The sequence below is a fragment of the Eulemur rufifrons genome, chromosome 29, assembly GCF_041146395.1.
Source record: "Eulemur rufifrons isolate Redbay chromosome 29, OSU_ERuf_1, whole genome shotgun sequence".
Lineage (NCBI taxonomy): Eukaryota > Metazoa > Chordata > Mammalia > Primates > Lemuridae > Eulemur > Eulemur rufifrons.
Genome location: NC_091011.1, coordinates 8,314,504 through 8,328,786, shown reverse-complemented (window position 1 = coordinate 8,328,786; position 14,283 = coordinate 8,314,504). Strand labels below are relative to the sequence as shown.

The 14,283-nt window shown below is 37.3% G+C and overlaps 1 protein-coding gene across 1 annotated transcript in view; it reads left to right on the top strand.

Annotated features, from left to right (window-relative positions):
• The window catches only part of ABCA13 (ATP binding cassette subfamily A member 13), a 459,896-nt gene that overhangs the window by 72,554 nt on the left and 373,059 nt on the right, over positions 1-14,283 (top strand). The window contains 5 exon segments of the mRNA XM_069462020.1: positions 1,012-1,139; positions 1,944-2,044; positions 2,299-2,475; positions 4,385-4,590; positions 5,355-5,494. Coding sequence (XP_069318121.1) covers positions 1,012-1,139; positions 1,944-2,044; positions 2,299-2,475; positions 4,385-4,590; positions 5,355-5,494 — 752 coding nt within the window.

Sequence of the window (14,283 nt, the reverse complement as noted above, 5' to 3'; positions counted from 1 at the left end):
ATCATGAGGACCCTCCTCACTCTCTCTATATCCTCTGCAGAGGTCAGATCCAACAGCACACAAGCTACAGAATGGCAGCAACAATTTATCAAACCTGTGCTTAGCCCAGACTATGGAGGTGCCGTGCGGAGCCCAGCCACTGTGGCGCAGAAGTCCCAGTGGCGTGCAGGTACCGAAAGCGGAGGCCCGGCCCGAGCCGGTGGAGCACTTTGCCTGGGCTTCAAGTAGTCACATCCCTTTCTGTTTTTTCTCTTCTTTTATCTTGGCTTCTTTTTCATGGGCGAGGATTCCATGAGCTTGCACAAAGGCTCAGAAAGCTGGGCCTCGCCTGCTCCATGGCAGTCTTGCTACACGCAGTGGGACTGCGCTGTGCTCCTCACTCTTCCATATTTATCCCAACTTCAGTTTCCTCTCATTCTCAGAATCATTTTTGTTCCAGCTTCTCTTCTGAGGTACTTCCTCCACGTCTTCCACATGTCTGGGCCCCGTTAGCCTGATGTTCCAGGGACCAGAGGTGTGAAGCTGCCTGCCTGGTCATCCTGCCTTGATGGCCGTGACTGTGGAGACTCTCCTGGGCTTTGCTAATTTTCCCTGGTTGGGACCACTTTGATGGGTTCTGGATGCCGCCACACATCTTCTCTACAGTTTAAAACTCTTCTCAAATTATTTTTCTTTGTCTTATAACTGCAGGATTCAAGGCAAATGTTTTAAAATCTCTCCTGGAAATTTATCCTAACCCTCACCTCTATTACACACTGTCAGGAATAAACTTTTCTGTTTTTGAGTAAAGAGAATGTTTAATCCCTATTCAGTACCAAAAGAATCCCCAAATCAGCTGATTCAAACAATGCAATTGTCAAGAACCTGGTTATATGATGAAGTAAGACTTTATGTCTATGAACACACTTCCCAAAGCAGTGGAATATTTTCCTTTGAATCGAATTTTTATATCCCTAGTTGGCCCTTTGAGCTGCTTTCCATTTTATTTCATTTATTTATTTTTGCCCTCAGATTACAGCATCTGCAGAAATTGCAGAGCGTGCTGCAAAACCTGCCCCCATGGCCGGCTCTGAAGAGATTGCTTCAGCTTGATGGAGCTCTCAGGAATTCAATAGCCCAGAATTTACATTTTGTCCAAGGTAAACTAGCTCTGGTATTATTTGTCATTCACTCACTAAGAGCAAACATGAAATTTATTGGAAAATGGACTTGAAACTGCCTGATAACATTGTAAAGTTTGGAGATAAGTTTGCTGGTGTTGCATACATATTTATGCATTGCTATGACGCCTGCGAGGGTGTTTCAAATGCAGCACACCAAGACTGAATGAACAACGCCGTCACAGGGAAGAGTGCATCCTGTTTGCCATAAGCTCGCAGTGTGGCCTGTGAGGGGCAGTTTTTGAGGACTGGCGTTTGACTTTCACATTCACACTGGCGTCTGTGGTTCTCAGGCCGGGAAGGGACCAGAGTGCATTGTGAATCTTTCACGGTCTGTGCTTCTCGGCTTCTCGGTGTCTGGCAGGGAGAGCATGTCGCTCCTAGGTTTGCAGAATGCTCTTTGAACTTCATCGACTATGGTGGGCATTATTCCTTCTGGCCTCTTCCGAGGAAGTCAGGTTTGTACTTTTGCCCAGGTGGGCTGGAGCCTTTTCATCTTCTCAGGGAGGGGAGAGAAGAAATGAGGAGGGATGTCACTTTAGAAGCAAAATTCTCCTGTAACTAAAAACTGATACTCACGAGTCTTCAGAAAGGATATGTGGCATTCTAATGATGTTTTCTGTTTTCCTCTCTAAGGAAGGTAACAAAATGTATGATAACAGGTCAAGTTTACTGAAATGCATGTTGGCAGAATTCAGTTTATTAATTCATGGCCAGGCATACAAGTCAAGCTCGGAGTAGCCTACCTGAGGTGAATAATAAATCAATTTGTCTATCTTGCAGAAATCCTCATTCGCCTGGAGACATTAGCTAACGATTTTAAATGGGTTGGACTTGACCAATTGAAACTGGAAAAGGATGTGTTCTTTTGGGAGTTAAAGCAGGTAAAGCACAGCAAAGGATTATAAATAAACAATTTTTATAAAACATTCAAGAAGCTCATGCAATATTCAGTTTTGCTCCTGTTGTGAATTGTGCTAGCAAAATAAAGGGAACAATAGGCAAGTTTTCAAATAACTTTATGCTGTGTTTTAAAATTTTTATTGTTGCTTATTTCTATTTGCAGTTCTTGAGCCCATGGAGAGGCTATCTAAGCCTCTCTAAATGTTACCCCTTCCCACCCTCATTAATCTTTTAGATGTTGATGAAGAACATTACTACTCTCTGCCCGGATGAACGCTGGTCTGAGCAGGAGGCCCTCCGACCCCCTGGGAACTCCAGCATCTGGGGTGGCCTGCAGGGACTGTTATGCCATCATAATTCCTCCAATGAGACCAGTGTTTTAAGCAAACTGTTGGGCTCAGTAGAGGATGCTGTAAGTATTCTGTCTTCTGAGCTCTTCCAAGAGAACCAATGGGCTCATTTTTAAGGTTAAATTTATTGAAGATGCTAATATTTAACTTGGGATTTTGATGAGGCAAGCATTGACATCAGCTCATACACTTAAATGAAACTGGCCAACTGAGGCCCAGCTGCCCTTCAGGTCCATCCCTTCTATCTGATTGCTCGGGAGGTTGTGTGTCTGGGCAACACCTACCCGACATTCCCCAAGAGCACCCCAGCCTTTCAAACCATGCCTCTTCCCCTTCTCTGGTTTTCTACTTCCCTAACTTGTTTCATGTTTGGCTGAGTATCTTAGAAAAGTAGAGGTAGGTCTTTGTTCATCAGTCAATTACAGCAAAGATGTGGCTTTTGCTGGTCATAGGCTTTAAAAATCATGCTTTTCTCATTTCTGCCCAGGACGGGGCTACCTTGGCTGAGTGTTCAAGTGGGACTGCAGAATGTTCTGCAATTTGTTTGGAAAGATTATTATGTCAAGTTCAGCCCATTTTTTTTCTTACTGAGAATTAAACATCATAATATTCATATTTTTGTCATTCATTTTTTCCTCTCAGAATTACATATTTTTTAATCTTTTTTTATATACCTTGAAATAAAACCAGTGAAATAATGAAACTAGCAAAATGATATCAGAACAAAACAAAAATTGAGATAGTCATTGGGATAGTAGTGTATATAGTTCAATCCAGTCAATGCTTTCTTAGCACCTACTCTATGCAAGATGGTATGATGAAGGGAGTACAAATGTGAAGAAGACAGTATCTTGGCTGAGAAGGGCAGACAACCTAACAGCTCAGCATCTGGGTGTCTTCCCAAATAAGTCAATGAGCCTTAAATGAGGTATAAGATTTGGAAGCAAAAAGAAATCAGAAGAGGATACTAGGCAGATAGAAAAGTGTATGTGAAGGTATGCAGGCATGAAAAACCACTACCTGTTTGCACATTGCTTTCCGGCTATTGGGTGTAAGCTCTTTCCTGGCAGAAAGTTCATTCCAAATTTCTTTGTATCTATAAAGCCAACTCATAGCCCCACAAAGAGCAGGAACTCAGCAGGATCTGCTACTAGTGATGAATATATTCACAGTTGCACACATGTGAGACTGCCTTTCTGACGATGCCTAGGTTATCTATCATTAACAAACCACCCCAAAGCTCGGCGGCTTAAAACAAAGCACCTTCTATTATCTTCCATGACTCTGGGTTGACTGGGCTCTGCCAGGTGTTTCTTCTGTTGGTTTTACCAAGCATCGCTCATATAGTTGCAGTCGGATGGCAGTGGGGGCTTGAGGCTGGATGCTCAGCTGGGTCACTGAGAGGAGGATCTTTCATTCTCCTCTGGAGACTCAGGTTCTCTCTTCTCTGCGTAGCCTCTCTACGTGGTCTCTCAGCAGAGTAGCCAGACTTCTTCCATGGTCATCCGGGAATCCAAAAAATAGGCAGGAAGGGAGGGAGAATAGAAGCTGCCACCCCTCAGAAGAGGTAGAACTGAAACTGGCACAAGTCACTTCTGCATTTTATGGGTTCGTGTGAGTTAGAGCCCAACCTAGAGGAATTTTGGAAGGAGATGACTGAGAGTGAGGCTCTCAGGGATCTCGTTCATTTGGGCCGTTTGGGGAGACTAGCTGATGCAGATGGCTATGACACTTGGGTCTCGTCCTATTTTATTTTTGTATAAAGTTTTTATTTGGGGGTCAACTGACTTGAACATGAGTAAAGACTCAAGTCTAGAACTATGACTTAGGTGATCATCTTACAAAACATGGTCTTTAATGAGCAGTTCAAGTGGACGCCTTATTCAGTGAAACTAGGTAAAGGTTGCATCTCAAGTACTCACATTCGAACTGCTTTATTTATTACAAGCAATATATATTTTTTCTGTTAAGGATCATATTCTGCAAGAGGTCATTACTGGGTACACAAATATGCCAGTTTTAACACCTGAAGGATATCTGGACTGGCAGGAACTTGAGACAGAGCTGTCAGAAGCAAGCTTCTCCTGTACTCAGCTTTTCCGGCTGCTGGGAGCTGACGCTTCACCTGGGAATGATGTCTTTTCTGGTGACTGTAAGCACCAGCTTGTCTCCACAGTGTAAGTACATGTTTGATGGAAAACTTCTGAATGACTGGACGTCAAAATGATTTCGACTGCCCCCTTCTACTCAAATGATAGCTCAACATAGTACATTATATTTCTAATCAATAGAACAGAAAGATGTTTAATTTATTTGAAAAATACGACCCCACTTTGGTACTATTGGAAAGCATCTATAAAATATGAAACGGTTCTTTTAAAGTTTAACCATCAGCTTAATCTTTCACGAGCTGTGTTCGAGCCCTGTTTGGTCCGAGGTGTGCATGTGTTTGAGGTTCTCATTTATTATATTACTCAGGGCTCTCACATTAAGTACCAGTGGGAGGTTTCTCTTGGGAGCTATAATTCTCCAGAAAATTTGCCTTGTTTTTATTTTATGACTTTGTGGATTATATGTGTGATCAATTTCCACTTTCCTTGGCTGCTGAGAAGTTCATAATCTAATATGTCAAATAGGGAACCTATTTTTCTTAACCTCAAAGTTCACTTCATAGTGTGGCCTTTAATTTTCCTTTCTTTCCTGTTGATTTACTTTGTCTTATATTTTGTGTATTCCTATAAATGGCTTTCACTTTATTTTTCAAATTAGAGTGGAGAAATTCATAAACAAATAAATATTTAGAACTATTTCAGAGATTCTAATTCCTTACCTAAGTGGAGTCCCAGGTATTTGCATATATTTGTGTTTAAATTTATAATGATCTGTCATCCTGAAAATCATTTCTAAATTTTAGCTTTCTCTGGATTCTTTTTGACCGTAGTATATTTCATACACTTGAGAAAGCACAACTTTCCCTGGAACAAACATATTACTGGAAAGCCTTCGCAGACTTTATCAGGAAGACTTGTGAAGTGGCTCGGTACGTGAATATGCAAGAGACTTTCCAGAACAGTCTGTCCGGTAAGTCAGCCATCTTTCCTACAAGAGTGTGGGATGCTTTCCCATTTTAGTGAGGTAATATGAATTCCTAAGAGACTATCCTATTCAATGAAAGGGAGCTTTAAATGGGAGGCACTCCAAGTACAATTTGCTATTGTGATTACTTCAGATAATTTTTTCCCATCAATTATGACAGGACTTACCAGAAGTGCTGGTTTGGCTGAGCAAGGTTGTTCCTGCACAGTTTCTAATAGTGACACCTTTTGCTCTCAAAACTGTCCTGGTTTGAATGATAAATACTTGTATATGTGGACTAATCATGACCCTTCTCACGAGAGTCCAGATTTACTGCGTGGAGCCTTCTCACTTTACTCAGTGTGAAGTCTGCCCCTCATACTGCAGGGAAAATACCCCATGCTCAGTGTGTTCTATCAGTTACTTATATAGGTAAATTAAAATTTCCCACTAAAGTGGTGGATTTATCCATTTGTTCTTTTAGTTTTATCACTATTTGCTGTATATAATCTGAGGTTACATTATTAGGTGCAAAAAGTTTACAATCAATATATGTTCTTATTGGATGGACTATTTTGTCATTAAGAAATGATGCTTGATCCCTAGAATTGTTTTTGCCTTAAAAATCAACATCATCTACTATTAGTATTAGTCCCAGCCAGAGTCTGCATATTTAGCTGGAACAGCATTTTAATTAATTATGATTATTATGAAGTATTTTTTCTCTTTTTGATGGTATTGAAAATGGAATTGTTTTCTTAATTTCTTTTTCAGTTCATTGTTGATGTATAGAAATTCAACTGGTTTTTGCATAATGATGTTATATCTTGCAACCTTGCTGAATCAGTTTATTGGCTCTAATAGTTTTTTTGTGTGTGCAATATTTCGGGTTTCCTATGTAAGATTGTGTTTTCTGTGAACAGAGATAATTTAACTTCTTCCTTTCCTATTGGATACCTTTTACTTCTTTTTTTTTTTTTTTTTGCCTAGTTACTCTGGATAACTTCTAGTACTATGTTGAGTAGAGGTGGCAAAAGTGGCATCTTTGTCTTGTTCCTGATCTTATAGGTACTATTTCGGTCTTCCAGCATTGAGTATGATATTTGCTGGGGGCTTCGCTTTTCCTGTATGGCTTTTGCTATGTTCAGGTAGTTTCCTTCTATTCCTAATTTGTTGATGTTGTTATCATGAAAGGGTGGGGATTTTCTTCTTGCATCAATTGAGATGATCATGTGTTTTCTTTCCTTCATTCCATTAATATGGTGTATTTCAGTGATTTATTTTTGTATATAGACCCATTCTTGCATTAAAGAATATATCTCACTTGTTCATGATGTGTAATCTTTTTACTGTGATGTTGAATTTTGTTTGCAGCTATTTTGTTGAGGCTTCTGTATTGACATTTAACAGGGATATTGGTCTATAGTTTTCTTTTCTTGTAATGTCTTTGTCTGGCTTTGGTATCAGAGTAAAGCTGGCCTCATAGCATTTGGCAGTATACCCTTCTCTTCATTTTTTTTTTGAAGAGTTTGAGAAGGATTGGTGTTAATTCTTTTTTTAAATATTTGTTAGAATTCATCAGTGAATCCATCTGGTTCTGGGTTTTAATTATTGGAAGATTTTGTATTACTGATTCAACCTGTTTACTAGCTATTGGTCTGTTTTGAATTTCTATTTTTCCATAATTCAGTATTGGTAGGTTGGGCCTTTCTAGGATTTTACCCATTTCATCTAGGTTATCTAATTTTTTGGCAAACAGTTGTTCATATTATTCAATGATCCTCTTTATTTCTATAGAATCAGTTGTGATGTCCTCTCTTTTATTTATGATTGTAGTCATTGAAATCTTTTCATATTTTTCTTTTTCAATCTAGTTAAAGATTTGTCAATTTTGTTGATCTTTTAAAAGTATCAACTTTTGGTTTTGTTGATTCTCTCTGCTCCATTTCATTGATGTCTACTTTAATCATTTAGTGGTTCCTTCTTTCTGCTAAATCTGGACTTAGTTTATTCTTTCTCTAGATCTTTAAAGCTTAAAGTTTAGTTGTTGATTTGAGATCTTGTTTTTTAATGTAAGGTTTTACAGCTATATATTTCTCTTGTAGCATGGCTTCCTCTGCATAAGTTTTGGTATGTCGTGTTTCATTTTAAATTGTATCTTAGTATTTTCTAATTCCCTTGTGATTTCTTCTTTGACCCATTTGTTGTTTAAAAGTATGTTGCTTAATTTCCACACATTTGTGAAATTTTCCAGTTTTCTTTCTACTATTGATTTCAAAAAAGATATTTTATATGATTTCAATCTTTTAACATTTATTAAGGCTTCTTTTGTGGCTTAATGTATTGTGCTATTATTGTAGAGTTATTTACTTTTCTCTTCAATTCTGTCAATGTTTGCTTATTTTATTTAGGAGCTCTGATGTTTGGTGCATATATTAATATTTATAATTATTTTATCTTTTTGGTGAATTGACCCTTTCACCATTTCTTTGTCTCTTTTAACAATTTTTAACTCAAAGTGTATTTTATCTGAAATTAGTTTAGCCACTTCATTCTCTTTTGGTTATTATTTTCATGCAATATCTTTTCTCCATTCTTTCCCTTTCAACCTATGTGTTTTAGATCTATAGTGATTCTCTTGTAGACATCATGAAATTGGATCCTGGTTTTTTATTCATTCTGCTAATACATCTTTTGATTGGGGAATTTAATCCATTTACATTTACATTTAAAGTAATTACTGATAAGAGATTTACTTTTGCCATTTTTCTATTTGTCTTCTGGATATCATATAGCTTTCTTGTCCCTTATTTCTTCTATTACTGCCTTTCTTTGTGTTTAGTTGATTTTTTTTTGTAGTGACATACTTTGATTCCCTTTTCATTTCTTTTTGTGTATATTTAGATTTACAGTTCTTTTTATGCTCTATACAAGAATTATGGGCCAGGTGCGGTGGCTCACGCCTGTAATCCTAGCACTCTGGGAGGCCGAGGCGGGTGGATCGCTTGAGGTCAGGAGTTCGAGACCAGCCTGAGCAAGAGTGAGACCCCATCTCTACTAAAAATAGAAAGAAATTATGTGGACAACTAAAATATATATATACAAATAATTAGCCGGGCATGGTGGTGCATGCCTGTAGTCCCAGCTACTCGGGAGGCTGAGGCAGTAGGATCGCTTAAGCCCGGGAGTTTGAGGTTGCTGTGAGCTAGACTGATGCCATGGCACTCACTCTAGCCCGGGCAACAGAGTGAGACTCTGTCTCAAAAAAAAAAAAAAAAAGAATTATGAAGATATAAACAAAATTTGCAATAATACAGATTTTAAAATATTTGTTCATATATTTGTCATTATTGGAAAACTTTATACATTTGTATGGCTTTACATTACTTTCTAACGTCCTTTTCTGTTAACTTGAAGGACTTTCTTTAGCATTTTTTGTAGGTCAAGTGTTAATGAACTCCCCCAGTTTTTGTTCTTTTTCCTCCATTTTAAAAGAACAATTTTATTGACTATAATATTCTCAGTTAACAGGTGTTTTTCTTTCATCACTAAATATTTCATCCCACTGCCTTCTGGCCTGTAAGGTTTCTGTTGAGAAATCAGCTAGTAATCTTATAGGCGCTCCCTTGTATGTGATGTGTCATCTTTCTCTTGCTGCTTTTAAAATCTTTACTTTGTCTTTGACTTTCCACAATTTGATTATGATGTACCTCATTATGAGTAAATACTTGGAGTTTTTTGAGCTTCTTGCATTTGTATATCCATTTCTTTCTTCAAATTTGGGATGTTTTCAGCTATTATTTCTTCAAATACACTTTCTGCCCCTTTCTTTTTCTTTCATCTTTTGGATGTGTTAATGGTAAGCTTGGTAGTGTCCCATAAATCCACTGAGCTCTGTTTATTTTTCTTCATTTTGTTTTCTTTTTTTTTTAATTTCAGCTTATTATGGGGGTACAAAAGTTCAGGATATATATATTGCCCATGCCCCCCCATCCCCCCAAGTCTGAGCTTCAAGCGTGTCCATTTCCCAGACAGTGCGCATTGCACTCATCATGTAGGCATACATCCATCCCCTCCCCCTACCCCGCACCTCTGTCCGATACCCAATTGGTGTTATTCCCAAATGTGCACTTAGGCGATGATCAGGGAAACCAATTTGCTGGTGAGAACATGTGGTGCTTATTTTTCCATTCTTGGGATACTTCACTTACATTTTGTTTTCTTTTTGCTCCTTTGATTTGATTTCAAATGCCCTGTCTTCAAGTTTGCTGATTCTTTCTTTTGCCTGCTCAAGTCTGTTGTTGAATTCCTCTAGTGAGTTTTTCAATTCAGTTATTAGATTTTTAGCTCCAGAATTTCTATTTGGTTCTTTTTAAATATAGTAATGAGCACCATAGAGTGTACTCGATAGTCGTTGGTATAGCCTACTATATGCCTAGGATATATGTTACAACATATTGCTCCTAGGCTACAAACCTGTACAGCATATTAATGTATTGAGTAATATAGGCAATTATAACATACTAGTATTTGTGTATTTAAACATGTCTAACATAAAAAATTACAGCAAAAATATAGTAATATAACCTTATAGGACCAAATATTGTTATGCAGCAAATGACTGTAATCTCTGTCTCTTTGTTGATATTCTCATTTTGTGCATAATCATTTTCTGGAATTAATTTAGTTGTTTCCCTATATTTTCTTTTAGCTCATTGACCATATTTCAGATAGATGTTTTAAATTCTTTGTCAAGTAAGTTAGTGGCCTGCATTTATTTAGGGTCAATTTCTAAAGATTTATTTTGTTCCTTTGAATCATTCATGTTTCCTCCTCTCCCCATTTTTAATTTTTCTTGTTATCTTTTGTTGTGATTTGGGCATTTGAAAAAAACTGCCACTTTTCCCAGTTTTTGTGGAATGGTTTTGTGCTGGGGAAGACCTTTATTAATCAGCCTGTCTTAAACGTTCAGGGTCCTTTCAAACCTTTTCTGAGGATGTGTCTTCTCTGAGCCTGGGTGTGTAGTTTTATTCCAGTTCCCAACACATATAGCTGCTTTAATATGTCTTAATTTCTTAAAAGTCTCTTGCTTCTTCTCAAAAGCCTTGGATTTTTATTATATTCCTGTGTCTATATTGATCATCATCAGCACTTCTGGGCCTACAGACCCCTGCAGCTCTAACATGCCACAGTGACTGCTGCTGCTTCCAACCTGACATCCAAACTATGCCACCATTCCCATCAGTACTTTGAGTCAGGTGAGATTGAAATAAGTCTCTTTGGCAGTCCCTAGACAATCCAGAACATTGCCAGCAAGTTCTATTTTTTTTCTTTTGTTCTGAGGGAGAAACTTGGGATTGGGAGCTCTCTTCCTAACAGAGCCATATATTGTACTGTGGAGGGGACGAATGAGGAGAGAGTAAACATAATGCCACAAAGTTGTCCGCTGTTTTGAATGTGGCATTTTTCTTGAAGTATTAGGAATTCACTTGCTTGCTGAAGCTTCTTAACTGGTTCTTAGAGTCCTCAAGCTATTTTCATATATATATTTTTGTTTATTTAGTATTTCCATGGGAGAACAAAGGTCAGGAGATTTCCAATTCACCATCTTACTGATATCATTTTCCACCTTTTTTTTTTTTTTTTACAGATTGTTAGAGGTATAATTTACATATCACACAATTAACTTATTTTAAGTGTGCAATTCAATGAATTTTAGTAAAATTCTAAAATTGTGCAATCATCACCACAATTCAATTTAGAAAATTTCCATTATCCTAAAAGATCCCTCATGGCCATTTATAGTAACCTCCAATTCTCATGCTCAGTTCTTGGCAACCATCAATTCACTTTTTGTCTTTATAGATTTGTCTTTGCTGGACATTTTACATAAGTGAAATCATACAATATGTTGTCTTAGGTGTGCTGTTGCTTTCATTAAGCATAACATGAAACATTTTGTTTCACAACACAACATTTTGTTTTTAGGGGACAATTTTGTTGGTTGTAGAATTCTTGGATATAATTTTTTTTCTAGCACTTTGAAGATACTCTTTCTGGTCCTCTGGCCCACTGGTTCTATTGAGAAATCTGCTGTCATTGGGAAGACTTACTGGTGTTCTTAAGAGATAATATGTCTCACCTCCTCTCAACCTGACTGGTTTTCATATTCTCTCATTGATTATGCTTTCTAGCAGCTTTTATATGATGTGTCAGGGTTTTTGTTTTTGTATTTATTCATCTTGAGGTTGCTCTTAAATCTGTGGACTTATATCTTTTATTATCTTTGGACAATTCTCAATTTCTATCTTTTCTCCTATTGGGACTCTCATTATCTGTATTTTTATCTATCTATCTATCTATATATATATCTCAGATGTTTCTCTTTTATGCCCTGTATTTTTTCTCCTTTTTGTTCTTTCTATGCTTCAGCTTTGATATTTTCTCTGATTTATTTTCTAGTTCGTTAATTCTTTGTTTAGAACATATTTAATGTACTGCTAAATTTATCCTTTGAATTCTTAATTTCAATTATTATAATATGTTTTAGAATTTCCATTTAATTATGTTTTTATAGTTTTCTCTAAATTTTGTGCCTGGTAACTCCAATAATTCGATTTTCTGTGTGTCCGTTTCTATTATACACTTTTCCTTTTCTTTTTCTTTTTTTTACTTCTAATTGTTTTTTATACATATTTATTTTTTAACACATTCTAGAAATTATATGCAGAGATAACTTGACACTCTGGATGATTTCTTCTTTCATAGGTGTTTTAGTTTTGTTTCTGACAAGCAGTTAGCATGGAGGCATATCATCTTACTTCAGCCAGGAGTGACGAAGCAGGGCTTTTGACTGTAGCTCAGTAGTTAAGCCTTGGCAACATTTCTGAGGATGAACAGGATGAATAGCATCAGGGTAAAGAGCTTGATTGCTGGTCAGACTGATTAGTTTCAAATCTTGACTCTGCCACTTGCTAGCCGTATGATTTCAGAGCAAATTCCTTCAGTTTCCTCATCTATACACAGGTATAATTACTATGAGTATTAAATAGGTTAATACTTAACACAGTGTGTGAAGTGTGTTAGGTTTTATGTGAGTATTTAATAAAAAATAAACATTAAAGTGTACATTGTTTGGTGTGTCATGGGCCATACTATTTGTTCCAAGTCCTTTAGAGATAAAACTTGTTCATGTTTTTACAAGGTAGAAGCATCACAATTAATGGGTGAGAGTTACAGAAGTCAGAATTAATCTTCCAGGTGAAAGACATCTTTGTTTTTAAAATTTAATTTTTATGTGGATCAAATTACTACATATGCTAAGTTTAAAGGTCAAATATAAGACAAAATGAAAAACAGTCCTGTGCCTTGCCCCTCTCTAACTCTAGTTCTTAAGAGGCAGTCTCATTCATCTCGGCACTTTTACCTTTTTATTTCTAAGTAATATGCCTATTCCACTAATCCTTGATTTTTTAATGTATTATTTATTGGCTTTCCACTGTGGAAGGTAAGGACTCCTTCTCCTACATGTGCTTGTTTTCCTTATATATTTCCCCTCCCTATGTTACCGATGTGGTTTTATCACAGTTTTGTTAATTCAACACTATGCATTTAGGGTGCTATGTCTACATTATAGTGTTCATTTCTGAATCATGTGGTGAACTGAGATTAGATAATTTTTTCTACACTGTTCTGTTTTTCCTGAGTTAATAGTCTTGTGGTTTCTATTTGATAGTTTTCTATGCATTTATCACCAATTTAGCCCAAACTTTCAAACTTGTGAGATATTAGTATAGTCAAAAATAGTAACTGATCGATAAATGTCTTCTTTTACTTTTCCTGTTGGCTGAGCCCTCTTTGGTCTTCATGCTCCAATTGTAGTTTGGTGGTCCCCTAGAGCTGGGAATCTCTCCCTGGGGATTTCTTCACCTACGTCCTGAAGAGTCGTTGTTTTTCTGTGTTGGAGTCTGTTTCCTGGATTCCACGTGTTCTCTTTCTTGGTTTACAGTCTTGTTTTAGAGAAGCACATCTAGCAACTTTTTCAGAGGACGCTTTGGGGCTAAACCTTTTTAGATCTTGTGTATCTGAAAATGTCTTTCTTTCACTCTCTGATTTGATTGGTAATTTAGTTGAGTATATAAATATAAATTTGAAATTAGTTTGCTTCATGTACTAGGCACAGTGGGAGCAACATATGGATCCCTTAGTATGTGGGTTTTTAGGCAGGACCAGAGCCTCGGAGCTGCTTGCTCTCAGCTGTGAGCAGCCCTATCTGTTTACCACAGTGAGCCTGACAAGTATTTTTATTTACTATGTTCATATATGGAAGAAGTTTGGGAAGAACTTTATTTAGCTTATAGTATTCTTGTTGATAAGCTCTTTAGAAGAAAATTTCTGATCCTTCTTATGTAACCTTTTTTCCCCTTTTCCTTCTTACTGGTAAACTTTAGGATTCTTTTTTTTTTTTTTTTTTTATATTTTTTTTGAGACAGAGTCTCACTCTGTTGCCCGGGCTAGAATGAGTGCCGTGGCGTCAGTCTAGCTCACAGCAACCTCAAACTCCTGGGCTTAAGCGATCCTACTGCCTCAGCCTCCCGAGTAGCTGGGACTACAGGCATGCGCCACCATGCCCGGCTAATTTTTTGTATATATATTTTAGTTGTCCATATAATTTCTTTGTATTTTTAGTAGAGACGGGGTCTCACTCTTGCTCAGGCTGGTCTGGAACTCCTGACCTCGAGCGATCCACCCGCCTCGGCCTCCCAGAGTGCTAGGATTACAGGCGTGAGCCACCG